This window comes from Oreochromis niloticus, linkage group LG3 (genome assembly GCF_001858045.2).
Source record: "Oreochromis niloticus isolate F11D_XX linkage group LG3, O_niloticus_UMD_NMBU, whole genome shotgun sequence".
Classification (NCBI taxonomy): domain Eukaryota; kingdom Metazoa; phylum Chordata; class Actinopteri; order Cichliformes; family Cichlidae; genus Oreochromis; species Oreochromis niloticus.
In genome coordinates, this window is record NC_031967.2 from 3,811,347 (window position 1) to 3,839,289 (window position 27,943).

At 38.9% G+C, this 27,943-nt stretch overlaps 3 protein-coding genes across 4 annotated transcripts in view; 1 reads left to right on the forward strand and 2 right to left on the reverse strand.

Moving 5' to 3' along the window:
• Window positions 1-15,901, reverse strand: part of ablim2 (actin binding LIM protein family, member 2) — an 89,002-nt gene extending 73,101 nt beyond the window's left edge. Inside the window, exon 1 of the mRNA XM_025899370.1 lies at window positions 15,581-15,901. Coding sequence (XP_025755155.1) covers window positions 15,581-15,593 — 13 coding nt within the window. The 5' untranslated portion in view covers window positions 15,594-15,901. The remainder of the gene's footprint in view (window positions 1-15,580) is intronic.
• A 1,139-nt stretch (window positions 15,902-17,040) lies between these two features.
• Window positions 17,041-27,908, forward strand: zcchc4 (zinc finger, CCHC domain containing 4). Of its 2 annotated transcripts, none has more exons than XM_005464012.4 (13): window positions 17,041-17,243; window positions 18,354-18,472; window positions 18,558-18,640; window positions 18,756-19,028; window positions 19,805-19,912; window positions 24,580-24,652; window positions 24,736-24,886; window positions 25,337-25,437; window positions 26,174-26,295; window positions 27,067-27,142; window positions 27,248-27,299; window positions 27,405-27,552; window positions 27,663-27,908. In XM_005464012.4, exons 1-13 carry the CDS (start codon window positions 17,156-17,158, stop codon window positions 27,784-27,786), a joined length of 1,518 nt encoding a protein of 505 aa, XP_005464069.1. In that variant the 5' UTR covers window positions 17,041-17,155; the 3' UTR covers window positions 27,787-27,908. The 2 variants fall into 2 exon arrangements, with proteins under 2 accessions (XP_005464069.1, XP_003458875.1); XM_003458827.5 differs by having other exon boundaries at window positions 17,042-17,243; window positions 19,832-19,912.
• si:dkey-219e21.4 (E3 ubiquitin-protein ligase TRIM62) lies at window positions 20,718-24,562 on the reverse strand. Its single transcript, XM_005464010.4, has 8 exons — window positions 24,320-24,562; window positions 24,090-24,153; window positions 23,742-23,960; window positions 23,233-23,328; window positions 22,856-23,092; window positions 22,750-22,769; window positions 22,522-22,652; window positions 20,718-21,905 (listed from the first exon to the last, which is right to left on the reverse strand). Exons 3-8 carry the CDS (start codon window positions 23,949-23,951, stop codon window positions 21,307-21,309), a joined length of 1,293 nt encoding a protein of 430 aa, XP_005464067.1. The 5' UTR covers window positions 23,952-23,960; window positions 24,090-24,153; window positions 24,320-24,562; the 3' UTR covers window positions 20,718-21,306.
• Window positions 27,909-27,943: the final 35 nt, after the last annotated feature.

The following is a 27,943-nucleotide window of genomic DNA, read 5'->3' on the forward strand; positions in this document are numbered from 1 at the left end:
ACTGACAGGGAGTAAAAAGAGAGAGCATATTTCGGCCATAGTGGCTTCTCTTCATTGGCTCCCTGTTAAATCCAGAATCAAATTTAAAATCATTCTCTACACATATAAGGACTTGAATAATCAGGTCCTATCTTATCTTAAAAACCTCATAGTACTGTATCACTCCATTAAGGCACTTCACACACGCCCAACTGGTCGCGGACGCCGCTCCCTGAGCCTAGTTCTGTTGGAGAGTTTTTCCTTCCCACTGTAACCAAAGTGCCTGCTCACAAGGGGTCATATGATTGTTGGGGGTTTCTCTTGTTTTCTTTGTATAATTGTAGGGCTTTACCTTACAATATAAAGCACCTTGAGACAATTGCTGTTGTGATTTGGTGATACTTAAAGAAAACTGAAATTGAATAATAACTTTTCTTAAGTTAACGTTTCTTAAGAGTTTAATGAAGATTTTTCAAAACACCTTAACATCTTGGATCTGAGTTCTTAATTTGCAATAGTGACAGGCATTTTTAATGGTCTGAGTCTTCTCTGGTGATATTCTAGACTTGACTTTACATATTTGCACAATCGAAAGGTCAAGATAAAATGATCTGAGCGAAATGTTGTGACAGTTAGCAACATTAACGGTTCTCCTATAATAAATCAGTGTGACTTTTTTGGCATTGGACCGAGTTTATGATTGCAACTTGCTAAACAAGCTAACTGGCATTAGCAGATAACTTAGAGTTATCGCTTTTATCCTAAATTCTGGGTTCAAATAACCAACATGGTAACACCGAAACATTCACAAAAAGCTTCAAAACTAGGAGTCCAAAAGCACAATAGGTGATGTCACAATGGCACAATGAAATTGTAAAAATTTGTGCCTGTGAAGGCACTGTATTCATGAAAAGTGCACCAATTAAATCAAATAAAAATGTTCTGTTCAGTTCCCCAGAAGAACTCTCATTATTACCTCTGCCTTTACAGCTACAACAGCACCTTAGAGTTTTACTCTACAGTGTTGTTTTCACTCTTCTGACCTGAGGACATTATCTAACCCCTCTGGTTGATGACATTATGCTTGCAAAACTGACAGCATTCCCATGAGCATCATGTGAAGTGCTAATTAACAAATTTAGCATGCTAACATCTTACAGCCACATGGTGAACATTCTCAACATCTTGCTAACATCAACCAGCATGTTAGAGCTAACCTATAGTCGCCTGCTTGATACTTTTTCCCCCCGTACTGCAGCATATCAACCTTTTAAGAGTATTCAGCATTAGCTTAAAAACAACGAATGTCACTTGAACCTTGGTACTGTACACTGAGGACAAGCACAGCATGCATTCAAATCCTTGACATGACAGGTGAATGCCTGTCAAACCAGACCAGCTTGAGCCCACAGAAGAGGTTTTAAAAAAGTACCAAAAATAAAAGACAAGATGTACCAGAGCACGGCATAACAACTAAGCTGCCTGTCAGTGAGCAGAGACATGTGCCAGAGATACTGAGCATTTAGTGTGGCCTCATTTCTTCTCTAACGTTGGCTTTATTTTTACTCACATATCTTTTAAAGCTGCCTTCTTTCTTTCCCTGTCTTTTGAAGCTGTGATGGGTCATCACTGGAGCTCAGTAAATGGTAGAAAGCTTCAGGGCAACAGTGTGTATGGTGGACTGTGCCATGTGACTCAGCAGCAGGCACTGCTTGTGTGTCTGTGTTTATGCGAGAAAATACACAATATCTGCATTGCAAATCATCCAGTACCGCCTCTGCCAAGTGGCATCTACAACAAATTCAAAGGGAGACCAAGACAGAAAGTGCTGCTGCATCCAAATAAGCCAAAATAATAAAGCCACAACACAATATACAGACACATAATGACATTTATAAGGATCAGAATTCCAGATAAGATAACAAAAATGCAACTTCACAGTTTTGTCATAGGACTTTATGCAGAAAAAAGATACTGAAAGAAAAAGAATCATTCTGATCTTTACCCATCCAACAGAGAACACCGGCAAAGTGGGTTTAACTTTAAAATAAAAACAAAAAAATTTCAACAATCTTCACTGTAAAAGTGGCGGCCAGGGCACTGATATAAATCTTTAAAAAGCAACTGCATCAACAAGAGAACAAACACAGCAACAAAATAAAAATGTCCAAAAGTTGATTCTTCTTTCACATAAAAATGAAAGAAGAAAGAAGAAACAGCTCAGCCTGTGGCGTCTTTTGTAGCTTTGGCAGGATAAAGTGCTGAAAGGCAAGAAGGCAGATATCTGCATAGACTTAAATTTACATAAAACATCTTAGGTACAGAGAAACTCTCTATCCCTTCTTTCCTAAGTGGAGAGTTATTGCCTGGATTGGCTATAAGGATACTTTGGGTGAATTACTATTTAGATATAGTATCTTAACATTTTTATTTGCTTCATTTATTCATTTGCTTCAGGTGTTCAAACCAACAAACACATATCCGATTTACATAAATCATAGAAGTTCATAAATGTAGTGGCTGATGTTCACCAAAACGTGTTTTCATGTTCACTTTTTTCATTTAACTTAGAAATTTCCTTAGTTCAAAACTACTGACTGCATTTGGCCCAAAACATCCCATGCAAGTACAAAAATCCTTTAAGCTATGAAAGATGCATTTCATAAACTTTTACATTCTGGACTGGGTTCAATGAAAATCTTCACATAACAGAAGTTATAACAGCAAGAGAAATCCATTTCTTTGGATTTGCTTAAGCTCAACTCTTTCTGCTAACCAACTGCACTAAAGTCTATCTTTGGCTTCTTAAATACTTGCCTCAGGACTGCTAATGAGAACGCATTGAGTATGATCAACATAGCTGGACATTCTTTTGGGGGCTATGAATCCAGTTTATCATACCATTTTTGGGTATCTGATATCTGTTATTGCAAACCTACCCTATCCCAATTGCAATCAGCAATCAGGATAAGCAGTCACACAAAGCTTTTTATCATTTCACTAAAATAGCCGAGGGTTTCCCCTGCAGGCTCACATGAAAAGGGGCGGCTATATATGATCAATCACAATTATGGATAGGTTTGCTGGAAGCAGAGTCGCTAATTTTACAAAGGAAGATAAAACGATATTAGAAAAATGGCAAGCAGTAAAACACAGAATACAGGTTTGAAAGCAGATAGCTGCTATAGACAAAGGCACAGTGTCATTGTGTGTGAGGGGGAAAGTACTATACAGTAGTTTAGTATTAAAACCGCTGGTTGAGTTTGTTTGTGCACTTCAGCCACATTGCTCGGTAAAAGTGAAAAAGATATTAGCCTAGGACCTCACCATGTTGTCCAAATTTGATCACTTCTGACTCCAAAAACAAAATGGTAGCAGATAAAACACTGAAACGTGGAGGATTCAAAGTTCAGTTGGTTGACTTCACTGGGATATATACATTTTTATGCCACTCACATTTAGTGTATATAATTATAATAATAATAATGTATTAATGTATACTTTATTGATCCCTGTGGGGAAATTCCTCTCTGCATTTAACCCATTTACTCAGTGAAGCAGTGAATATATAAAGCTTGCTACAAACAAGTTACTAAAATGTAGTAAGACACAAGAGCCACTCTTTGACAGCAGGTACGCAGAGAAGACATGGAAAGAACTGAGACCTTGACCTTGACTTTAACTTTCTGCATTTTCCTAGATTTGTAACCAATTATATCACATATGAACAAGTATTTAATTCTCAGGGCTTTCCTAATAGGAAAGCCCTGAGTCAGTATACCGGAGGTTAATACCTGACTAGCTCACAGCACTAAAGTGAACTGTGCTATCATAAAGAGCTTCACATCAAAGGTTTAGATGACTATAAAACTGGGGGTACTGGAGGGGCAGATAAAGGATAATGCCACAAGAAAGCCCACTGAGGGATCATAGAACCTCCTTCTTTCTGTCTGTAAATATGTGTGCAAGCACCCATGTGTGTGTGTGTGTGTGTGTGTGTGTGCCTCTGCAATGCACCATCGCTGCTTATTCAAAGTCCAACTCCCATTTATAAAGATGAGTTAAACTGCACTAAGCAAAAAGTAGTTCCCCTTTAGAAACCCAAAACATGTCCTTCCCTCCAAACTGCAAGACATTAAGACAAATGTGTGGTCAGTTTGTGGGGACAAGATGAAAGGAGAAAAAAAACAAACAAACACAAGAAATATGGCTTACTACAAGAGTGACCTAGCTCTGCAACTGTTTTAATGTGTAACATCTCCAGGAAGTGTCAAGTTTCACTAGACAGGGTCTTAACAGGAAACGTCAGGGAAAACAGCTGAAAATGTTCTGAGTGCGTTGTCCTTTTATCGTGACACATGATTAACAAACTTAAATTACAAGTTTTCAAATTTTATAAATGATTGAAAGTTTAAGTTTTAACATGTCGCTCTGTCCAGTAGTCCAGCCAAAGAAATGGTGTCACTCCCTAGTGGGCAAAGTTTTTATTTAAATTTCTTGTAACACAAAAAAACTTTAGTACGACAAACTGAAAATGTGCTTGACGATGTACAAATACTCTGCAAACACAACTGAAAATCCTGGTGAATACAAAAATGGCATTTAAAGTCCATGAATCCAAATTACAGTGCAGATAGTTAGAAATCTGTGGGCTTCAAACCCAAGCCAAAATCCCTAATCAGGATCAGGGGTTTTTACAGACTGTGTAATAATCCATAGTTAGCAAAGTGCCTGTTAAGATTTCCCATGGAATTTTAGTTTTAAGTCAAGTCTACCTGGATACAGCATACAAGATAACCCAATATTTATTATTTTGTGTATCTGTATATTGGAATTTAGATATCTATAGTCTGTATCTGTTAAAGTGGATGAATGGGCAGAAATTTAGTGATACCATTTAGCATCTTAATTTCCAAGGTCACAATCTCTCTAATCTGGGTTGCAGGGTTGTTCAGCAGTCTCTTTGGTCGACTGTAGATAGATTTTTGTTCAACTGACATGCCGAGTCAACTGTATATCAGTGATATTTAGTTCTGCAACCGAAATGTGATAAACAGTGCAGGAGAGAATATAAACTGAAACCTCCACTGATGGAAAGCTGCTGTTTGTAGTGTGCACTTGTGTGTTTTAGTGTATCTAAACATGGGGAAACACCCATCAGATTATATATCCAATGCTAGAGAGAGTACACCCTGTCAGCTCCAGCTTTTCAGTGGAAGTGAAAACAAAGCTGTAACGAATGACTAGGTAGCGCCACATATTCTCTGATGCATCTGAATAACACAATAACACACAAGTGCAACACATCCAAGGCAGCACACAATGTGCACTTGTTAGCTGTAAAAGCATCAGAATATTAGCAGGAATCTTCTGGTAATGGGACAATGTGACTGTATTGGATATTTGCTTGGTTGCATACAACGCTGGGTGCTGACTACGCTGTACATATGTGAAAACACATTTGTCACACAAGTCACAGTTGTCTATAGTGCCTTAAATAATTCAGTGGTATGGACAATACCAAGTTCACTTAGTCACTAATGGGATAGTAAGTTAACACAACTTATTCTGAAGACAGTACAAATCCTGTCTCTTAATTGTCTGCAAATTGTGGATTTTTTTTGGAGCATCCCACACTTAGCAGGTTAGTGTTACATAATAGTAAAACTTGTAAGCTCCTCTGTTTGGGGTCAGCACGACATCCATGGTTTGCTAAAATAAGGCTTTCACTTTGACCCATTAAAGAAATGTCTAGTAACCCACCAATGATGACATTCCAGAGTTTTCCTACATTTTCTGCCACTTCCAAAGAAAATAGTAAAAGATTCTAGACTGTAGATTTGCTAAAGGAATTTCAAAAAAATATCTTGTATAGCAAGAAGGCCCTGAGTTCAATTTCACCATCAGGCCGGGGTCTTTCTATGTGGAGTTTGCATGTTCTCCCCGTGTTTGCGTGGGTTCCCTCCGGGTACTACGGCTTGCCCATAGGTGTGAATGTGAGTGCGAATGGTTGTCCATGTGTTAGCCCTGCGACAGACTGGCGACCTGTCCAGGGTGTACCCTGCCTCTCGCCCTATGACAGCTGGGATAGGCTCCAGCACCCCCGCGACCCTGCAAAGGATAAGCGGAAGCAAAGGGATGGATGGATGGATGGATAGATCTCACACAAGGACCATATATCCACAATGGAGAACTGACAAAGTGACTGTCACCACAAGATTATCCACTGCTGAGGTAAATCGAATCAAATCCACTGCAATTCTGAGATTTACAAGTTTTTCACTTTAACAATTTGTAACAGTTTAAAGTTTAACAAAAATAAAGTTACGCTGGCCTCCTAAGGGGGAAAAATTCAGTCAGAGTGTCTCTGACTCATAAAAAATAAGGTGTTGTCAAAGAGTCTCCAAGCTGACCCTTAAGTACAAAGACAGACTAGTTGTTGTTTTTTTCCTCCCCAGGATACCTCCCTGTACCTCCCTGTGGATAACAGAAAGATAAAAATCACAGTTTTGGATTGCTTACATAAACTATCAAGGACACAGACACAATGGTCTCACAAGAAATATGGGAATATGTAATTGGGCGAAGGACTTCTAAGCTGCTTCATACAGCATGAGGCCACCCGCATCCTCACAGAGTAGAAATAACTTCTGCAGTCCCGAGAAGAAGCTTCTGCTATATGAAAGCTTGCAGGTGAGAGAATAGCCATGAAGTAAAAATGTAGTATTCTGTAGAAAAGTCCTCAGATTTTTGTCTACTGAGTTCATTAAGTGTATGTGCATAACAGTAGATTTAATTTGATCTGGTGATAAAGGGAAAGGTGTCAGCTTTTTATAATAGTGCCACATTAGGAAAACAACAAAATACTGATTTTTGTGCACACATCAGGGTATATCACTCTCTGCTGTGCATAATAAATTGTGTATAAAAATTTCTAGGTCATTTGTCAAAGTGACAAAAGGCACAGCCACTCCAGTGAAATAGCTTTAAGACATACCATGGTACAATAAACCTCATTTACTGAAAGCACTGTGGAGTGGAGAAATTTAAGGAATGCTTCAGTCAAAGATAAAGATCATGTTTTTATCATTTCCACAGTAACCAAATCTCTGTCAATTGCAACTGACGAGTGACAATGTTGCTTAAATGGGCACTTCTTGTTGAGCAACGCTTTGTTGTTCTTTGATCAAAGCCTCCTGCCCCTGAGATAGTCCCACTTAAATTATTGCCTTTTCAATAGTTAATGTTCCTCTAAACATGGATGAAACAGGTTAAAAAAATCTACTAGAAGTACAAAATCATGAAATCCTTCTTCACACTTCAACATGTCAATCTACTAGCAGAAGAGCTGCAGTACAAGGACTCTGTAGTCCTCTTAGAAGCGTGTTGCATTTAGCTGTGAAGAGAGCTGCTACCAGAATCAACTTGCTATTTAAATGTGCCAGTAATTCGGCCTAACACTTAAGACCACACTTTTCACTAAATACCAAGAGCCACCAGGTCAGTTGGTTTATAGTGATTCTAGTGAAGTGCGCAGCATAAAGTGCCATTGAACAATACACAGATTGTCATTTAGACTCACCAGCTACAACCTTAGCTTCCTTACAGTTCATCCTATGTGAGTATAAAGAACCACACAGACACTTTTCTTACAGTATTGGCTCAACAAACCTCACTGCTGCAGTAATTTAAAAATTCAATTTTAAAAATTCCATGGACGCTTTAACACAGCTTGTAACATAACTCTGTCTATTGTATTATACTGTTCCCATTAAAATGCCTGTATGACCTTGATAGCCAATGTCATACACTCTGTTAATATTGGAAGATTCAATTATTGGAAGCTCCAGGCTACATATTGTAGCTCTGAGTATGAATAAGTGGATACTGTAAATCTTTGTATGAACGCGAGGGTGCTAGTTTCCTTTGAAATAAAACGTCACTTTTATACAGCAGCTCTCTTCTAATACAGACTTCACAAGTGCTGTTTTGTTTCTTGATTCCAAGATAAGCTGAGATTAATATTTTCATTTGTCTTCCTCACACAGTCCAAAGACATGCAATTAGTGGGGTTAGTTTCATTAGTGATTCGAAATTGCCAATAAGTGTGAATGTGAGTGTGAATGGTTGCCTATCTCTCTGTGTTAGTCCTCCATCAGACTGGTGACCTGTCCATGGTGTTCCCTCTCGCCCTATGGTAACTGGGATAGATCAAGTTTGCGTTTGGTCCTAATCTATCCGTGTCCACTCTATTTCTCTTCTTTTTCCCCTTGAACTAAATAAAGTTGTGGAATTGTTCCTACTGAAAACAAGGTACGAAAGTTATTTTTACAAACATGCTTCGATCAGAAAAACTGAAGTAGATGTCTGTAGAGTCACACAGAATAAACAACCAGCCATTCCTGCCTTCATCAAAGGCCCACGTAAAACAGCACGCTGCAGAGAAATGCCACAAGCTATCACCACACTGCAAGTTTAATCACTGCTCTGTGTGTGTTTTTCTGAAGCCCCAGGTCAGGGGTTTAGCACCACTGTGTTCAGCCAGTATTTATCCCAGTAAGAAGAGCTATGGTGTGTCTCTAGATCAGCAACACAGTTGTTGGGTCAACTGTTTTTTCATCCAGCACTTCTGGGTCACCATTGTAGCAGCAAGAGCATGACCACAAGCAATATTTCCAAAAACACATAAACGGCTATTGCAGATTTGTTACAGTTACATTTTGTTAAGGATGACATTATTGCATAAAGCTGCCTCAGTGTCACTTGAAAAGCTCAGAGCCATTATTTATGTTTTTAGTAACATCTGTAATCTTTGTACACATGTTTGTGGACTACAGCATTGATCATTATTTACAATCCACCATGAGCTGTTCTAAATACTGCTCAGTGGCCCCTCTTTACTGTTCTCTGCAAGGGCAACAGGTTTTGTGAGGAAGTGAAGTTCCTGATTATTTAACAATAATAATTTGTTGATTATAAAAAAATTATATTCAATAAAATTATTTAATTATTATTATTGCAATCTATCACAGTAACTAAATCAATTACTGACCTATACTGATTCATATCCCAGATGAAACAAATTGTCCCTATTAATATAAACACATGCTCGTGTATAATCTCCACATATTAAAACACTTTCTTCTTCTCCCCTTGCAGAGGAAAAAACTTACTGAAAGAAAAAACTCTATCCCCATTCTTGACACACAAACAATAAACTGCACACACACACACACACACCCTGGAGGCACATGCCTCAGAGGGCAGAAAGCACAAAACAATGCTGCACCTCCTGTCTTGTGAGACACATTATTTAACTGAGGAACAAGGAAGCAAGGTTTCTGCAAAAGTGTGACTAATGCCAGAAATTATAATCACACATGATTGTTTGCTCACTAGCTTGTACTCAAAGATTCCTGCGCCTTAGCTGGTGCTAATGTTTTTTTTCAGTGGTATGAAGATTTTGAAATATTCTGTAATGATGCACAGCGTTAGGTGTGCAACAACATCAGTTTGCACGGGTTTGTAGAGATTAAAAAATAAAATAAAACATGTAAATAAACTGAAACAAAATGTTATCCTGTTGCCACTCCCACATAATTTAGTCATAGACACAATGGTAACCTCTCTGTTACAAGCAGGGCTGCAGACAGACACACAGCTCCTCAACTCATTAACAGCTGAAGTAGTTAATGTTCATAACACCAAACATAACTTTAGGAGGAGTTTCATAGGTCAGGTTTCAACAACCTGCCCTGTGCACACATTAATGTTAGCTACTTAACTATTAGTAATTACCTGATAGCCACCTCTTACCCATGTGTTACCATGAATATAGCAGCTAGCAGACTGTAGTTGGAATGACAGAGCAGATTACACACACACACAGTGTGGAGAAGTAATCTGAGCAAAGAATAGCACAAATCTGGAGCAGAGCAGCCAAATCAGATGGGTTTCAGACCTGAAGAGCTGAGCTGCAAAGAGCAGAAGACTGAGGTAGAGCAATGTGAACTGTGGATGAGGGACATTCTGCAGGCAGATGTGGATAAGATGATGAACTTTTCATTGTTGTAGCCAACTTTATCCAAATGTTCCTGGCAACGTTTCCACAATGCTCTTCTTCTTCAATAATTAAATTATTTAGATAGTATGTATTGTGTTGTTTCTTATACTCTTTGTTTATTAGTAGGCTCTAAAAATTTAACATTCATAATAAAATAATTAAAAAAATTGTAAAACCACTAAAGTTGATCTGAAATCCTGAATTTTATTAAATCTAACTTATAGTTGGGGAAATTACTTAATATATTTGAAATAGACCCAAAGCATAACTCTCACTAAAACGAAAATCATTTTATATTTTTCTAAAAGATTTTTCGTTTTTCAAGTCTTTGAAAAAACTTTTAAAGGGAAAAGCAGCTAGCTCTGTAGGCTAAATTTAGCCTAGCAGCCTATCTTACAGAGTGCAGCCCTGTGTAGCACAAACATCAGACTAACAAGGATCTAACTTTGAAACAAAAAATAGGTTAATTCATGAGATACAGAACGATCTCACTAAATTCCGCTATAACTAAAGCTAAAGTGCCAGAAGGCTTTCCTGATTTGGTTTTCTAATTTGTCAGGGGTTATAATGAAAAGACACCTGGTTTTGAGCTTGTGTAGACTGTGTCATAGTTAGGATCACTAAAATCAGTGAAAATTCTAAAGCCTAGAAGCAATTTCCACTATTTTCATAAACTTGTTTTAGGTCCTGAACATTCTTCCTCTTTTGCCTTGAGGATATCATCAAGAGGTCAGCAGGTTCATACTAGGAGAAAACTGTGAGAAACAGTATTGATTAGACCTCTCTTCATGTGACCTGTGGCGTAATCTGAGCTGGAATTAACAGTTAAATTCACCGATGTTCCATCCCTCTTTGTCACTGATAATTATTCCACTGTGGTTAGGGGGATCAGTGCTGTCAATGTGTCCCATCTTAGGAAATACCTTGCTTACAAGGCCTGGAAATAATCTAATCTACTGTAACTCTGAACCTACCTCCTTCATGCATCCACTATTGCCAAGGCTCGCAAAATTTCAAAATCTCTGGTAGCCCTTCAGGCAGGCACTCTTCAATTTTTGGTAGCCCAAAATAAATTTAAGTAGCCCGAATAAAAAAGAGAGCAATTTTTTAATGTTTTGTTTCCTTTACAATATTATACATTAAAGTATAACATTGTAACAGAAACAAAAATTAATCAGAAAGTTGTTAAAATACAAATCACAACAACTGTATAAAAATCACAGTCATCAACTCAAATACTTGGTTCTAATTGAACAGAAATTTCTATGAACTTGCAAGAACTGTGTAGAACATGAATCAGTCTGTGTCAGTTCCTGAATCTGAAATTTCCACTGAAGTCAAGGGTAAGGGGTAAGTGGAACCAAGATCGAGGCCATTTGCTTTTTGAAGTTTGCAAAGACTGCTAAATTTTGACAATGGTAGTTCACTCTTTGCAACATAGTACGCTTTTGAAAGATTTTTCAGGACTTCTTCTTGTGCTTGGTTTATTTTTAGTATGTTTTTTGCAATTGCTGTTTGTTCTGGGAAAGATATTGCAGACTGGGCAATAATGCATTTCTTGCATTTCTCATGGGTTCTGATGGGGTCTTTCTTAAAATTACTGGTCCCAGTTACAAAGGCGCTTGTCGACTCAAATGAAATGAAACTCACAACACACCTGGCAGAACATTATGTTATTTAGCTTGTCATATTCCAGCCACATAAATTCTTTTGTCCATAAAACCAAAAAAGCTGAGCTTTCTTCTTGCCTCATAGTCTGATTTGTCATAAGTTTTCCGTTTTGTGGTAGGCTTTTATTTGGCTGCCCCTTCTTCACCCTGACCTGTCTTATTGGGCTCAGCAGAACTGAAATACCGGCGTAAATCCTGCTGCTTTTCCACACGTACTTACATAACGGTCAGCGATTCTCTGCGCAATTAACCTCTCACATGTTTAAGCTTGCTGTGGGAGATTTCACTTGTCACGTTTGAATAGTAAGCTAATGAGTGATAAGACGATGTCAGAGGAATTGGTGCGCAATTAATCGTCACTCACCAATCAGTGCTGCCGCTCTCTACACACTGTTCGCGCGATCGCAAAGTGAAAATGAAAGCAAAAAACAAGCACAAATTCAAACGCGATTTCAATATGTCACATATTGACAGTGGCTGCCAATGCCAATGCCAATGACATAATTACTCAGCTACATTTTCGAAAGAATGCAAAAGCATTGACGCATATTTTTCCTTCCTATGATAGCCCGACGGGCAGGGCTGAGGTAGATTTTGGTAGCCCGACTGGAAAAATCGCTAGCCCCAGGACGTCGGGCTAGCGATTTTGCGAGCCCTGACTATTGCACTTGTATTTTTATGGAACTGAAAGAACGCAGACTGATCTGAAAACTAAAGACTTTCTGTCAGGGTATATTCATTATCTCTAAGAGGTTTATTTAAACTCGGTCATGTCCTGAGCTCAAGAATGTTCATAGTGTCAAATTTTAGTGTTACTAGACAACCGCACCGTGGATCTCTCTTTCTTTCGTTCTTTATTTTTTCTTAAGAACATTATCTGAATTGAGGCCTGGCACTTCATCTAAGAACAATCCCACTGGGTCACACTGGTTCTGGAAGGACAGTGTGGTTTGAGATAAAGAATGAATCAGGTTTGTCTGTTTCACTGTTTGGTGAAATGTGACCAGTACCTCAGGATAAATGAGTCAAATCTGCTAAACATACATATGTAATTAACACATTAAAGCTGGATTAGGATCTTACAGCTGAAGGACATTTAAATGTGTTGCCTATTGAGATCTGCTATTTGGCAGCTGCAATCCCACACACACACAAGAAGCAAGAAAACTGGAGAATTATTCCTGAAGATTAGTTAAAGAAGAATAAAGGTGGTCATACCAAGACTTGCACAAACCCTGGTTTTGCCTTCAGTACTGTATTTCCATTGATGGAACGGCTCAATAAATTGTTGCACTTATCATTTATTTTCCCAGAAAAATATGAAGAAATGAGGGTTGGCTTGAGACTTTTGCACAGTAATGTAGGACTACAACAGGGCCAGATAGTAGACTTGGAATTCATAACATTATTTTACACTGAGAACAAGATCAGGGGAAAAGTCAGAACAGGACAGTAACAGGATTGTGATCTGGAAAATATCAAAAATCAACTTAATCCAGTGAAAGGAAAATATCTCAAAACATAACTTTCGTTTTCCAATAACATGCTCAATCATTTAAACAAGCTGCCAGTACTCCAAGCTTCCTTGTTTTCAGAAACGCCCTCTGTAAAGATTAATGAACACATCTCTTCGAAATAGACTTTTTTTGCTAGCTAAACACACTGAAATACAACAGCACCTCTTCGACAGATAAAGCTGTTTATCAGAAGCAAACTGATCCTGTATGTGCAGACCAGCTGTCAGCATAGATAGGTAGAGATCTGAATCCCTAATCACACATCCTGCCAACATTCTTCATCAGCTAAAAAGTTGCATTTATCAAAAGGCATCACACAGAAAGGTGACAAAGTGGCAGAGTAATGCCATCTCAGGGTTGGCTCTTTCTCCATCAGGTTATAATAGTGTGCACCCTGCAGCACTCTCATTAATGCCTCCAACAGCCACGGTTTCCTTATTAAAGCTGAGGACCGTCCATTTTCCTGTCTTGAAGAACTCGATCTCTTTCCTCACCATTTCTACTTGTTTTTAATTGGACAGCCTCAGATTCCAAGTTTGAAAATCTGACATCTGGTAAAAGACATCAGGAAACATAGAAATGGCAGAGAAACATGCATGCATCATCAAACATGCATCTTACTAGAGTCTCAAAATGATGATTATTTATACTGGCCCTTGGTGCAGCTCCTCAGTTCATCAAGAGTCATAAAGTGAGCAATTTTAGCTCCTTTGTCTTAAAGGTCAGTCTCCCTCCCTCTTTCCTCTGATTGTCTTTGCCCCCACAAACAGAGTGTTTGAACAGCAGATGGGTGGGACTGCTGTGCTCACAGCCTCTCATTGACATAATTAAATTCCAAAAGTAGAAAAAAAAAAGTTGTAGTTTGGAATCCTATGTGTTTACTCATTTCTTCAAACAATTTTTAACATGAGTACACATCTGTAATAATACTAACTCACTGGCCACTTTTTGAGGTACAGCTGTTTAGCTACTCATTATGGCAAATACACATGGCAGACAGTTCATATGATCACGATGACCTGCTGAGGTTCAGGCCAAGCATCCGAAAGGAAGGAAAGGTGCTTTTAAGTAATGTTAAACACGTCATGGTTGTTGGTGCCAGATGGGCTGGTCTCAGTATTTTAGGGACTGATGATCTACTGGGGTTTCACTTAACAACCAGGGTTTACAGAGAATGGTCCATAAAAGTGAAAATAGCCTGTGAGCGACCTTGGCTAGAGGTCAGAGGAGAGCTTTGAGCTGATAGGAGGGCAACAGTCATTAAAATAACAACTCGTTGCAGCCGTGTAACCACAAAACCACAAGAGCATCTCTGAATGCAACACTAACTATGAAGCAGATATGCTTCAGCAGCACAGGTGTTACTCCTGCCAGCTAAGAACAGAAAATTACAGTTCACACAGCCTCACAAACTTCAACAGAAGAAGAAAAAAACATTTGGATGATAGGGTCAAGATGGAGCTGTCCTGCTGGCATCAGTGGCTCATGCTGTTGAGGCTGTGCTGAGTTTGAACACCACTGCCTACCTGAGCACTGTTGTTGACCTTGTCCATCTCTTTATGACGACAGCCTACTCATCTTCTCTGTCTTATTTGTGAGCTATAACACATCCATTTGTAATTTACCCTTAAGCAAATTTATGTCTTAACAACATTTTATTTACTGCCACACCTCATGCTGAGGAGCTTTCTCGCATTAGGAACTTATTATTGTGGAACTTGTGTTGCAAGTTTAGCTCTAGGATTTATTTGCACAAGCAAAACAGAATGTCACTTAACTGCCTAGTTGACACTACACACAGACTTCAAATAATGATCAACCTTTTTCTGCCACAGCTGGCAGCACCTCACCAGAAGGCCTGCTGTAGACACACAGTCATACAGTGTCTGCAGAGCCACATGATGAAAAAGAGCCACCAAAGCCACTGTGGGTGTAGCTGCAACCTAATTAACCCACATAATATCATTTCTCAAAGGGATTAAAGCTGAAGCTTTGTCTCAACTTCAGATCCTAGCCTTTAATGTAGAATCTGTTATCTAGGTGCGTTCTGGTGCCCCTTTTGCAGCAAAGAGCGGGAATAAACTATGTTGTGTTCTAATCGATTATAAATACACTTTAATAATATTTTCCACACCTGATCACATAATAACAAACAAAAACAAAAAAAGAAGCATTACCTGAGACAAAGAAGAAAAGACACAGTATTGATCAGCTAACTGGATTTTATGATGATCCTTTTAAAAGATATTATAGAAGATATTATTGGAATGTTTCTATTAATATTAATACATTTGCGTTTGTGTAGTTAAAAAAAACGCAGTGTCTACAGTAAATAGTCTAATCGGTCTTACCCGTGCTGCTCATGGTGCCAGGCAGATATATTCTCCAGTCAGATGATGCACAGTAAACAAGTCACTATCCACATTAACAGTACATGGATGATGCCAGCAGCCGCAAAGCGCACAAGCTTCAGTGGCAGCCAGCCGAATGAATGACAGAGAGATGTTTACACGGGCAAGTGCAGCAGAGAGTCCGGCTGTGCCTGGCTGCTGACGCCGCACAGATCTCCGCAAACAGCTGCACCGTGAGGACAATGTCCTGCACACACTGCAGAACTGCGCTGCCTCTCCGTACACCAGACGGTGCAGGTTGGGTGTGGGCGCACGGTGCAGAAACGCTAGTGTCAAGCTCGAAAAAAGAAAGGATTGAGCAGTGTCCGGTGCGTCATTTCAAAATAAATGTCAGATTGAATGCTGACGTTTAAGTAGCGTGTCTGTGCTCTGTGTTAAAAATGTAGCAGAAATGCGACCTTTATATCTGGGTTACATCCCAAAACTACTTTTCACTCTCTGTTTGTGCTAATTTAAACTGAAAGTATAATAACACAGGTGAAATATATATAACAAATAAATACTGGCAAATTGTTGTAACTTGTTATTCTGTTTATATTTTAGGGGTAAGCGTCTCAGGAGAGTTTTTCCATCACTCATATAAATGCTGGAATTTGGGACTCCAGACACAGTCGTTAAAGAAATTTTTTTTGAGATGATCGATTCCTTCTTGTTTCCCTGTACACCCATATGTTGAATTATTCTTGTCCTAATGATTTTACCTTGAAGACATAAACTGCAAGCTTCCTGTTTGGATTTAGGTAACAGCGGCCGTATTGTCTATTGAAGCTTCAGCATCCAGCCGTTAGTTCCAGAGCAGTCATCGGGCTGACAGCGCCACTGCGCTTATGGCTCAGGATTTATGGGAATTGTATTTTTCTTTTTTTAAAGTAAACTCGCTGTGTAATGAACAGAGTGTGATGGACTACATTCCTGCTGGTATAAACAAACCTCATTGTAAAAGTCTATTAATCTTAAAACTGAGTTTATATAGCGCTTCTACTTCTTTGTTGTTAAATACTTACTTATAAAAATTTCATTCTAATTTTGAATAAATCTATTGCTAAATATACAGGTAAGGACAGTTAAGGGTTCTGTGGTTCAACACTAATATATTTAGTGAACTATTTTTTTTTAACTACTGCTCTTTGGACAATTAATGTCCAATTAACTATAAAATAAATTATGATTTTGCATGTGAATTAAACCATAACCCCTAACCATAACCCCTACTCCATAAAAATAGCATAAATTCCTAAAATATATTCATAACACGTTGGATTTTATCAAGATCGTATTCCCAATAACCACTACCAATCCAATTAATCCCATATAACTGAAATTCGTAAATTTCGACAACAATGCCAGTCATTATCAAGGTATACTTGATAATGCTCTTTTTTCACCTTCTGTTTTGCGTTCTGCGACAACGTGGTTGTGACGTCATATGTCCGCGACAAGAAAAGGCTTCAGTTGAATTTGCCATGGTGTTGAAGGCTTTATAATTAAACTTTGTTATTGTATCAAATCCACACAATGGATGTAAACGAGGAATATGCCAACAGTTACGGAATAGAAATAATTCTCGGTGAGGGCGGGAAAACAGCCCCGTGTTGTTCTCATGGTAAGTCTACTCAGAAGAGCAAGCCAAACTGATGTCCTCTTTTAAAGTTGCTTAGCTTTTTTATGGATACACTTAGAACAAGATTATTTGTGATACTATACATGTAATCAATGTATTTTAATATATCCTGTCTATAGTAACTAACTGTAATAGGGGTGTATTTCTGAAAAAAAGAAATCTACTACATGTGTACATGTAAAATCTAATGCACACGCTTACAGGTGTCGTGCCAAGGTAGGCTTCCCGACAGAATTGAATTTGCTTGTCCTGCTTCGCGAGCACCTACTGGGTTGTCCAAATCACGGACAAACAGTATCTTTCGTTCTCCATTTTTAGTTCACAATCCTGCTGGGAGCAGCCATAAGAGAATGAACAAGTATAGTGGCAGAACTCAAGTAGGCTGTGGTGTTTAAATTATCAGCTGGTACTAGGGAGCCCAAAGTGTGCCAAGAAATTAAGCTCCCACACCATTACACCAGCAGCTCCCTGAACTGTTGATACAAAGCACATGGACCCATCACTTTATGTTATTTGCACCAAATTCTGAGTTTACTGTCCGAACATCGTAGTAGAATTCTAAGGTCATCAGACCAGCCAATGTTTTTCCAAATTTGTGAGACCATGCTCACAGTTTTGTAGTCTCACTTACCTGTTCTTAGCTGAAAGGAGTGGCACCTGCTGTGGTCTCATGTTGTGCATTCAGACATGCTCTTTTGCATGCCATGGTCAGCTCAAAGCAGATTAACTATTCTTCTCTGGCTTCAACGCCATCAGGGAAGCAGTTTGGCACAAAGAACTGAACGTTTTCTGTAAACCCTAGAGATGGTTGTCTCAGACCAGGCTGTGTGGGAACACCAACTATGCTACATTCAATGTAACTTAAATTACCTTTCTTTCCCATTTTTATGCTCAGTTTGAGTTTCAAAAGTTTAAAATTTAGTTACTGCCATGCTATTGGGTGATTAAATATTTCTGTTTAATGAGCCATTGAACAGGTGAGCTGAAGACTTTAGTAAATGTTTGTGTGACCTTCCAGGGTTAGAAATGACCCATATTATTTTTCTCTGTGGAATTTTGCAAAACTTTCAACAACTTTGTATATTTTGTCAGGTCCTACCTTGCTGTTTGAGAAGGTTTGCAAAGGAGGAGAAAAAAGTCGGAGGTTTTATGCATGTTCAGCCTGTCGAGATAGAAAAGACTGCAACTTCTTTCAGTGGGAAGATGAAAAGGTAGGCTTACTGGAAAATTCCAGAGCTCATGATATATAACGATTTATGACATCGATCAGTGTGTTTCAATTCACTTGTGTCAAAGGTTTCAGAAGCCAGGCTGCTGGCCAGAGAAGCAGAGAACCAGTCAACGAAGCCCCCTTTCACCCATCAGGAGTACTGCAGCAGGTAAGAATTTATACTCATTTTGCTTACCTTAGGATGTTTATAATGCTTCGTTTTATTTATTTAATGCTGATTTTGTATAGGATGACTTTTAGGATATTTGTATCTTGTCCTTCAGATTTCAAAAGTTTGTCTCCCTCCCTCTGGATGAGAAGAAGTTCTGTCAGGACTGTCAGATTTTGCTCCTGCCAGAAGAGCACAGCCTTCACTCTGCTCACATATCCACTCCCATTACTGCTGCGCAGCTGAGGAGGCCCAGTGCACTGTTGCGTCCCCTGGACAACAAGAAGAGCAACGCACAGTACCTTTTCACGGACCGCAGTGCAGACTTTCTCTTGGATACTTTAGCAGGTCTGGGATACAGGAAGATACTGTGTGTGGGCACACCCAGGTGAGACAGACACAACTGTGACCTTTGAACGTATCAGAATATTTGTCTCAGTTACAGTGAAGCATCTTGTCTGAACTGCCTTGATGGATCAGTTCAGCTGGTGACTTAAAGCAGAAATGGAGCCATTATGTAACGTAAAGTTTCTAATTTGACTGTGACAAGCTCAACCATGACTATGGAAACACACTAACCAAATCCTCTCTGCTAATGTACATCTTTCTGTACAATTACCCTTTGTGATCTCTCCACACTTTGAAAAACGGTAACCTCTGTTACATCACGACCTTAAGAAGTGCATGTTATCAACATCCATGAAGTGAAAAAGTACTCCAACTGATTCATCTTTTCCACAATTTATCACTAGGTCACTCAATGGTAGCTTAAGACTAATGAGAAATGGTCTTGGTTGTGTTTTGGCTCAATGGTTTTAGCCTCCGTGAGCAGCGTGGACACCCAAGTTTGTGAATGTGATAACTCAAGAAAGTGGCTATGTAGGACTTTGAAATTCATACCATAGGTGCATCTAGTAGGAGGCTGAGGGGTAGCACTGGTGGTCACCTGAATTTTTACTTAATTTTGGAGAAGTCTCTCTGTCTATTCCCACTGCAGCATGATTTTGCCTTCACCGTGGGTCACTGTAGGTATGGCAGTGACCCACAGGTGATACATTAGTTATATGTAAAACTGTCATATACTGAAGACTAAATATTTTGATTAGTCAAATCTCAGTTAAATGCTTTAAATGTTAAAAACTTACAGATGTTTTTTTTCGTCAGTAATGAGATTGTTGCCTTTTGGGTCAGACTGCAGGAGCTGATCAAGCTGCGAAATCTGGAGCAAAAGCTTGAGCCAATAAAGAGTCTCTTGCTGGACATTGACTTCAGGTAAGTTTGTCTAATTTATGCATCAGTTGCTGCTTTCCTGTGTATAACAAAGCGCTCCAGGTATTTGCACATAGGCTATTTTGTGTATATAAAATCAAGGTGAGAATGAATTAGACTAGATTCCACTGAGTCTAACATGTTTATTCTGCAATATTCACGTTCTTTGTGTATTTCAAAGAATGATGACCGAGCAGAACATGTTGGCATTTGAAACTGATACTACTAATGTTTCATAATGAGAGAAAATTTCGGGACTGACTGAAATCAGACTAGCAGTACGTTTCATCACATTACAACCTGATCATCAAGGCCAGTTCCAGTTGTCATCAGCCAGTTGAGTAATGTAGCTTTAGTTACCACGTCTCAGTCTATATTCTGCTATGTAGCTTTTCGAGGTACTTTTGTGAAAGGTTGTGTGTTGCTTCAAGGACAAGTTACCACTATGCTTCTGTGGAGGAGGATGTGGGAATCTGATGTTTAGTCATTCTTGAAATACTGTTGAATGACAGGTAGTTGTTGACTATATACAGATACTGTTACAACCACTTGGCTTCTTGAAAAATACTGCTTCTGTTTAACTGGACCTCCTTAAATTGTAATTGAGTACCTCTGGGCTAGATGGTTCACTGGTCACACTTTTTCATGTACTTATCATGGGCATGAATATCAGGGTAAATTTTGGGATTTTAATTATTTTTTTGATCCGCTCTTTTCTCAGTGTGGAACCATTGTAGAAGATACATTTTTAACCCCTTAATGCCTAGTGTATCATATGTGATACAAATTAAAACTCATAATGTTCAAATAAATATTTCATTTTTTTATTACCAGAAGATTAAATAAACATTCCAAATATCTTTTCAAAAAATTAGCAATTATTTCATGGTTCAGGCTTCAAAGGTCAAAAGCATACATACAGGCACAAATATGTACTTGCGTATAGTTGTTTGAGCCGATGACCTTGGAATCACATTTAGGGATGATTTCATGAGACTTTCTGAACTTGTGTAAATCTATAATCCTATAAATAATCTGAATTTGTGTAAATTTATAATCCTATAAATAATCTATAATCCTATAGTTCCTTGGAGTTTCCATTGTTCTAAGTTTTGGTCTCATGAGTGCTGTCAAGCAAATCCTTTTTTATGCTGGCAAAGAGAAACTACCAGTTGTAGTCAATTGATCAAAATATTTAAAGGCCCTGTCAAGTTAAAAAAAATTCAGCGCCATCCATTAAAAGACTTAAGTGAGTGTATGTATATATTTGAGCCTTTAGTCATTAAAGCTTGGATGCTGTACAATCGTTTTACGTAGTTCAAAGATATAGCATTCATCACAATGATGAGCATATGTAAACTTCTAAGCACAACTTTATGTAGAATATGATAATGGTATCACAGAAACTTCTGGGAACAAAACTCCAAGTGGTTTGGCCAGACCTGCTTGTCCGGAGGTCTCAGGAAGCATATGGCAGGGTACAGGGGTTGCGTGAACTGGTGATGAGCTCTGTCGAACACCGGTGTCATGGCTGCTGAGAACTTTTGCAGGACAACCATGTTTTTTGCATCATAAAATATCAGCTGGCCTTTGTCATAATTCACCCACACTCCCACCTTTCTTATTGGAGTCTGCCCCACTCCTCGACATGATATGTGGCGGTCGTTGTGCCATGCGGTCAGATTGTGGTTCTGGAACTCCACGCACCAGGAGTTCCTGTTTCGGCCCAACTTGGCACCCTTGTCATTGCCCTTTCTCTCAAGGGTGTCATAGGCTACACCCACAGCCCAGGCTGAGCAGCAGCGGACATCAACTTCCCAGTAACTCTGACCTGCTGTGATGGGAGAGGACCCCAGAGCACAGCATACCTTATCAAACTGAAGGGGATGTTCTGGAGCTGGGCAAGCAGAGCAAGAGAAGGACATGCCCCGCCCCTCTGATGTCACTCTGATCAGATTATGGCAAGTCTGCCTGTCGATCATTATGGGGAAAGAATCTGAAAAGAATGAAATAGATTTGTTAATGAGATTTTGATCTTTTGTTAATATCAGAATTACTGTAAACAAATGTACTATTACTTAGGAATTGGGCTACTGGAGCACAACATACATAGAAAAGGACTGACAATATGCTGGAATGCTTGTAATGAGAGAAGACCGATGGATGTGGGAACTATGGAGAAGTAGAAAGCCAATATCCACACTTATGAAGAAGCACCTGGTGGCTCAGTGCAATAGCATCAACAGATCAGCAAACAGGTGATATTGGCTATTTGGATCGACTGAGTTGAGAGTTGATGGATTTGATGCCACGATCATCAGTACCTATATTGTGACCTAAACAACATCCAACCCAACCATTTTTTCACACAAAGACTAATTTATTTGTATATGCAGCAAATGAGTAATATTTGCAATCTGGAGCAGACAATTACTGTAGATTGCAGGAAAAAAAAGAAATATGTATTTTTTTTGGTGTTATTTTAACCAAATAAAGCATGCCTTGGTTGGCCTACTTTGTTCTGTCATGTTCCCAAAGTACACCTAACTTCACTCACTCTGCTTCTGTAAATGAGTTAACCTGATACCATATAGATGTAAGCATCTTAGTACCTAAAAGTAGAGACTTCCTCTGCAGCCTGGCCTTAAGGTTTTTGGAGATGGAGGAGAGTGTTTTCAGAAGCTTCTCAAATCTCTCTTCATTCAGCCTGATTTCTTTCTCAGAAGTGTCTGGCTTCTTAAGGCTGGAAGAGTGGTGACAAAGATCAAAGTGAGGCACAGAGGTGTGATTTAGACCTGTACGGGGATGAAGCGGCAAACGTAAAAGGTGCAGCGTTTTACCTTACAGTCTCAGAGTGACCCTTGAGATGAGACATAAGCAGAAATACTGGTTAAAACAGAAGAACACTACTTATAGCTTTGTTATTGAGCTGTATGCAAATCAGACCTGCTCGCCTTCCTTCACTGTGGTGCTTTTACTCAGCGTTCTTTGTATGCTGCTGATGCTCTTGGTGACCTGGTCGAGGTAGCTATCCCACTTCTTTAGAACCTGGTCCAGCTTGGTCCTTGTATGCCTCAGGTCCAGCTCCAGAGAGTCCAGGATCACCTGTTCATCCTGCTTCAAAATGCACTGCATGTTCTCAAAGTGCTCTCGAACCTGCTGCTTCATGACCTCTGTGGTCCTCTTCAGGAAGGAGCGTGATTAAGAGGACATGTTATTCGGGATTTATTATATTTCATTGCTCTGTTTGCAGTTCTTGACTTGGTGATCAGAAATGTGTTAGGTAATTTTTCAGTGCTGGTAGTTTTAGGTTTTGTACTTACAGAGAGATCGGCCTTGCGTTTCTTCAGAGACTGGATGCGCGCCTCAGTCTTGGATGTCTCAGCCTGCAGCTCCTGGATACGTCTGGATAACTGCTCCTGCAGACAACAAGACACTTTTTGCATCATAAATTAGCTGATAATTAATCCATTATGAAAACTGTGTCTCTTTGGCACCTGATGATTCTATGATCTATCTATTCTGTCATACTTGTTAATCAGTTCCTGTTGTTCTTTAAAGAGGTCTACACTCTACTGATATTTATATGACAATATTCCTTTTCTTTTTGGGGGGCTGCTGATTGCTGAGCTCTATAATAAAGAAAGGTTTTACAGAGAGAAAATGCACAGCTTTGCCTTGATTAGGTCACAGTCATTATGGCTTATGACACATGCATAGGTATTGGTAAACTCTGGAGATTGGCAGCACTAGAGCAACTTAATATTTGGCAGCTAGTTTTAAGGCTATAGCTGACTGGTGTATGTTCCAGCCAATCAAAACATATCTGTACCTGAGAGGGTTGTGCGGCTTTGGAAGCCTTACGCTGTAGTTTGGGTGAACGAGAAAAAGGTTGAATAGTGCTGTCACTGCTGGCGTCCAGTGGAGTGAAGCTCAGTCCGTCTTGCAGTAGGCTGTGGATGCCTTCAGAGGGGGCTAAAAGATTACTGTAAACGGCTGTTGACTTTCCATTACCGAGGGAACACGACTCTCTTTCTGCCATTTCTGAGGACTGAACAAAACAATAAAAACAGATTACATTTCTCCAAAAGCCATTTACCTTTATTTAAAAAAAACACTGTGTGTTTGTGTGTGTATAGAGTAAATTCATTCGTCAGGGCTATGAAAAGTTTGAGAATACCTGTCAGTTCATGCCAAGCCTTTTCCAAAAATATATTCCAGAGCAGAGTTGCGAGTCCGACCTACTGTAATAATTTAAATAAAATAATAATAATTAAAACCAATGTTTGGTTTTTTATTCAAGTTTCAAAGAAACAAGTCTGTTTTGTTGTGTACTGTTTAATAACTTCTGCATGATAAAGGCATATTCTCTAACCATTATCGAATAACATTGTTTTAAGAAGTTCTTACCTGAGTTCTCTGCGCTTTCTCTGCTGTTTGTTTCTGTAACGTTGTGCTAGAAGTGCAGGGTGGGTATGTTTCTGGGTAACAAGCTTCAGCTTGCAGCACATAGTCAGACACCTTATCCTTCCCTGCTGTGTTGTTACCTAATGTGCTGTATACCAGTCGTCGATAGGCTCAAACTTGTGTTTTTTTTTTTTAACCAGCGTCCAGAAGCACTGAACAGTCTGTTGCATAATAAAAAGCCAAAATAATTCTTTCTGTTTCAGGTATGCTCAATTCTACAGTCAAGATGAGTTCTGTCATTACAACATGTTTAACCATCACTTCTTTGGTGGAGAGGTAGGAGTTGAGCTGATGTCCCACTGTGTTTAGTCAAGCTTTCCATTAACAGCCGAGTTTGATAAAGCCTGCTCTCTTATCAGTCATCCAGTGCAACCCTGAAGAACTTCCTCAGAGAGTCTGACGGGGAGAAGGTGGCAATGGTGGCCGACCCTCCATTTGGTGGTCTGGTGAACCCCCTGGCCAACAGTTTTTCTCTGCTATCCCACACATGGAAGAAGTTGCAGAGCTCTGGTCAGCACCACTGTGGAACTTTCAGAATTAATTGTTTCTTTTTATATTTATGAGTTTTGTCTTTTTTTTTTTTTAAATAGGTACAAGATGCAATAACAAAGCTTTATGCTAAAATGTTATCATAATTTAAAGTTGATATGGCTAACATGTTAGCATTAAGCATTAAGATATATTTAGAAGCTCTATTGTGTGTTGGAAAGGAGGTTGGTTGAGAAGTGTAAGACTTTAAATTGTATAGACTGTAACAGCAAAACAAGCTAAAGGAGACTAAAACTGTAGATTTGCTTACAATTCTGTTCTCTGCAGGTTAGGGTTAAGCTAAAGTTATAATAGCAACAAGTCATTGCATGGCTCAAGGAAGGAGTCATTTTGGTTACTATTATAACTATTATTTCAAATGAAGAAATCCAGTGTTTGACTGTAACATGCATGTTGTGTTTGTGTGTGCAGACAGTAGTAATGCTAACATGCCCATGATCTGGATCTTCCCTTACTTCTTTGAGCCTCGGATACTGGAGTGTTTCCCATCATTCAGCATGTTGGATTACCAGGTAACAGCAAGGCAACAGTTTCGAGTCATCAGCTAATGTTAATATCCCCATACGTATAGCTTTAGGTTTTTCTAAACTAATGACATTAAGTGATGCACTGTAATATTTACTGGCATACACACTCATAATTTTGTTGAATGAAAAATTCCATTGACTCGCACTCCACCCCTTATTTTTTATGTTTATAAAGGAAATGTGATATAGTCTGCATCAATTTATGTGCAGACGTGAGTGAAAAAATTAAAAAACAAAACAAACAAAACAAACATCCAAGTAATAGTTCTCCAGACAGCCGGAAAAACTATTGCTCAAGACCTAATTACAACAAAGGTTGGTTCCTTGGAAGTAAGACATACACAAATCCCAAGTGACTTAAGACTTTTGTAGAGTAAATACAGTAATGTGCAAGTTCAAGGTCAGGATGGACAAAGTTTTGGGAGGAAAAGGACACATTATGATTCTTAAATTGAAGTTATTTAAAATGTGTTTTTGGCACCTGCTTTAGCTGCAGCATGCTGACTCACACATGAGTTACTGTTATTAGACTACAAACTGAATCAAGGCTATGCTTTTTATCAATGCTCCACTTTCCCTAGATCCTCAGGCTTACTTTATTTATTAGATATTTCAGTGCACTTTACAGTGGAATATTATGGCCACAAAAATAAATAAAAGATTTAGAACTAGAAGTAATGAAGTTTCAGTTTTAAAATTTTCTGTTTTTCTTTTGAACCAGGTGGACTATGACAACCATCCTCTATATAAACATGGAAAGATGGGCAGAAAACAGTCTCCTGTCAGACTCTTCACTAATCTTTCACCCAGAGACATCATCCTTCCCAAAGAGGAAGGTTACAGGTTACAACATGCTCACTCAGTCAAATCCAGACGTGTTCAGAAATGATGTTGGAGATGAGAATGTGTTAAAGTATATGTAATAAAACATTTGAATAGATTGTTATTGGTTTGTGATTTGATGTTAACTAAAAGTGCTTGAACATAGACTGACACAAAAATCATGTTTTTTGGTTAACTGTGGAGAATAAAAATCATCTGTTAATTTTCTCGACTGTAAGAAAATCAGCGCCATAAAATGGGCAAAGTTATGAGCTAAATTGTTAAAGTGTTTAAAGTGTTTAATTAAAGATATCTTATAAGGATATCTCTCTGATATTTCTCACATTTAGCACAAATTTAAGAAGGTGGTTTAATGGGAAACTAATGGATGCATGAATTCATTGGTGTTATTTGTCATTTAATCATGCAGCATCATTAATTCCTCAGCTTCATTTAAAAAAAATGGGGCTGGGGGTTTTGTTTTGATTTTCAAGATTTTTATATGTGAAAAAATGAACAGCTCATACACCGCCAACTCTAAGTTTTCCTTGTGCAGTTAATAAAATGCATAAATACATGAGAGTTTTGTGAAACACAAACTGTCAGAATGCTAATATGTAATAAATGAAATACTATAGATACATAATTCCTTCTGATGGTGTAGTTCAGACAAAAGCAGGTAAATTAACCACAGCACTGTAATAGCCTACATTGAATGCTAGTTACTATTTAAGCAACTCTGGAAATTTGAATTTAAAGTGTTTAATTTGTGAATGATCCTCTCGTTTTTAGATTTTGCCCTATATGTGAGAGATATGTGTCATCCCTGAACAAACACTGTGCGAAATGCAACCTCTGCCCATCCAAGGTACAAAACTCGTGTGACTGCATTTTATTTTTAAACTGAAAAGGCACTGCATCAAGTTTCCATTGAGTCTTTGCATGTCACGGCCTGTATTTTCTGTGTTTGCAGGACGGCCGAGAATGGAAGCACTGCTCAACCTGTGTGAAATGTGTGAAACCGTGTAGGTTGATTAATCACAGATACAAACTGATGTGCAGTTACTGATTTCACGTCACTACTCTCCCATATATTTCTTGTGAATTTATTTAAATATCTTTCCTGTAAGCCTGGGAGCACTGCCAGTCCTGTGGCCGTTGTGCCCTGCCAGACCACCCATGTACCACCCGTGAAGGGAAGGAGGGCTGCTTTAACTGCGGAAGCCCAGAGCACAAACGTAAAGACTGCTCTGTCAAACACACACACAGGTTCAACAGGTGAGCCAGGGATCTGTTCCTGTTAAGGGATAAATCTTGTCACTCTACTCTGCCTGTAAGATTTAATATTTACACGTCTTAACTTGCTCGTCTGTGTTTTACTCCTCCAGACATCGGACCAAAGCCAAAGTTGGAGGGAAAAAAGGATCCCCTCAGTCCCTCCTCAGGCCTAAAGCAAAGAGGAAGTCTGGTGCAGCTCGCAGAGCAAAGTTGTTGGCTGCAAAATCTCTGTGACTTCAGTAGTCAGGCAGTACCTTCTCATCTGTGCAATGCAAAGCAATATTATTTTCCTTTTCAGCATGATTTTTTTTGGCAGTAATTTAAAGTGTTGTAACAGAATAAAACTTGAAGGGAGAGTTTGGTTTGTACTTTTCTTTAAATGCTGAACTGA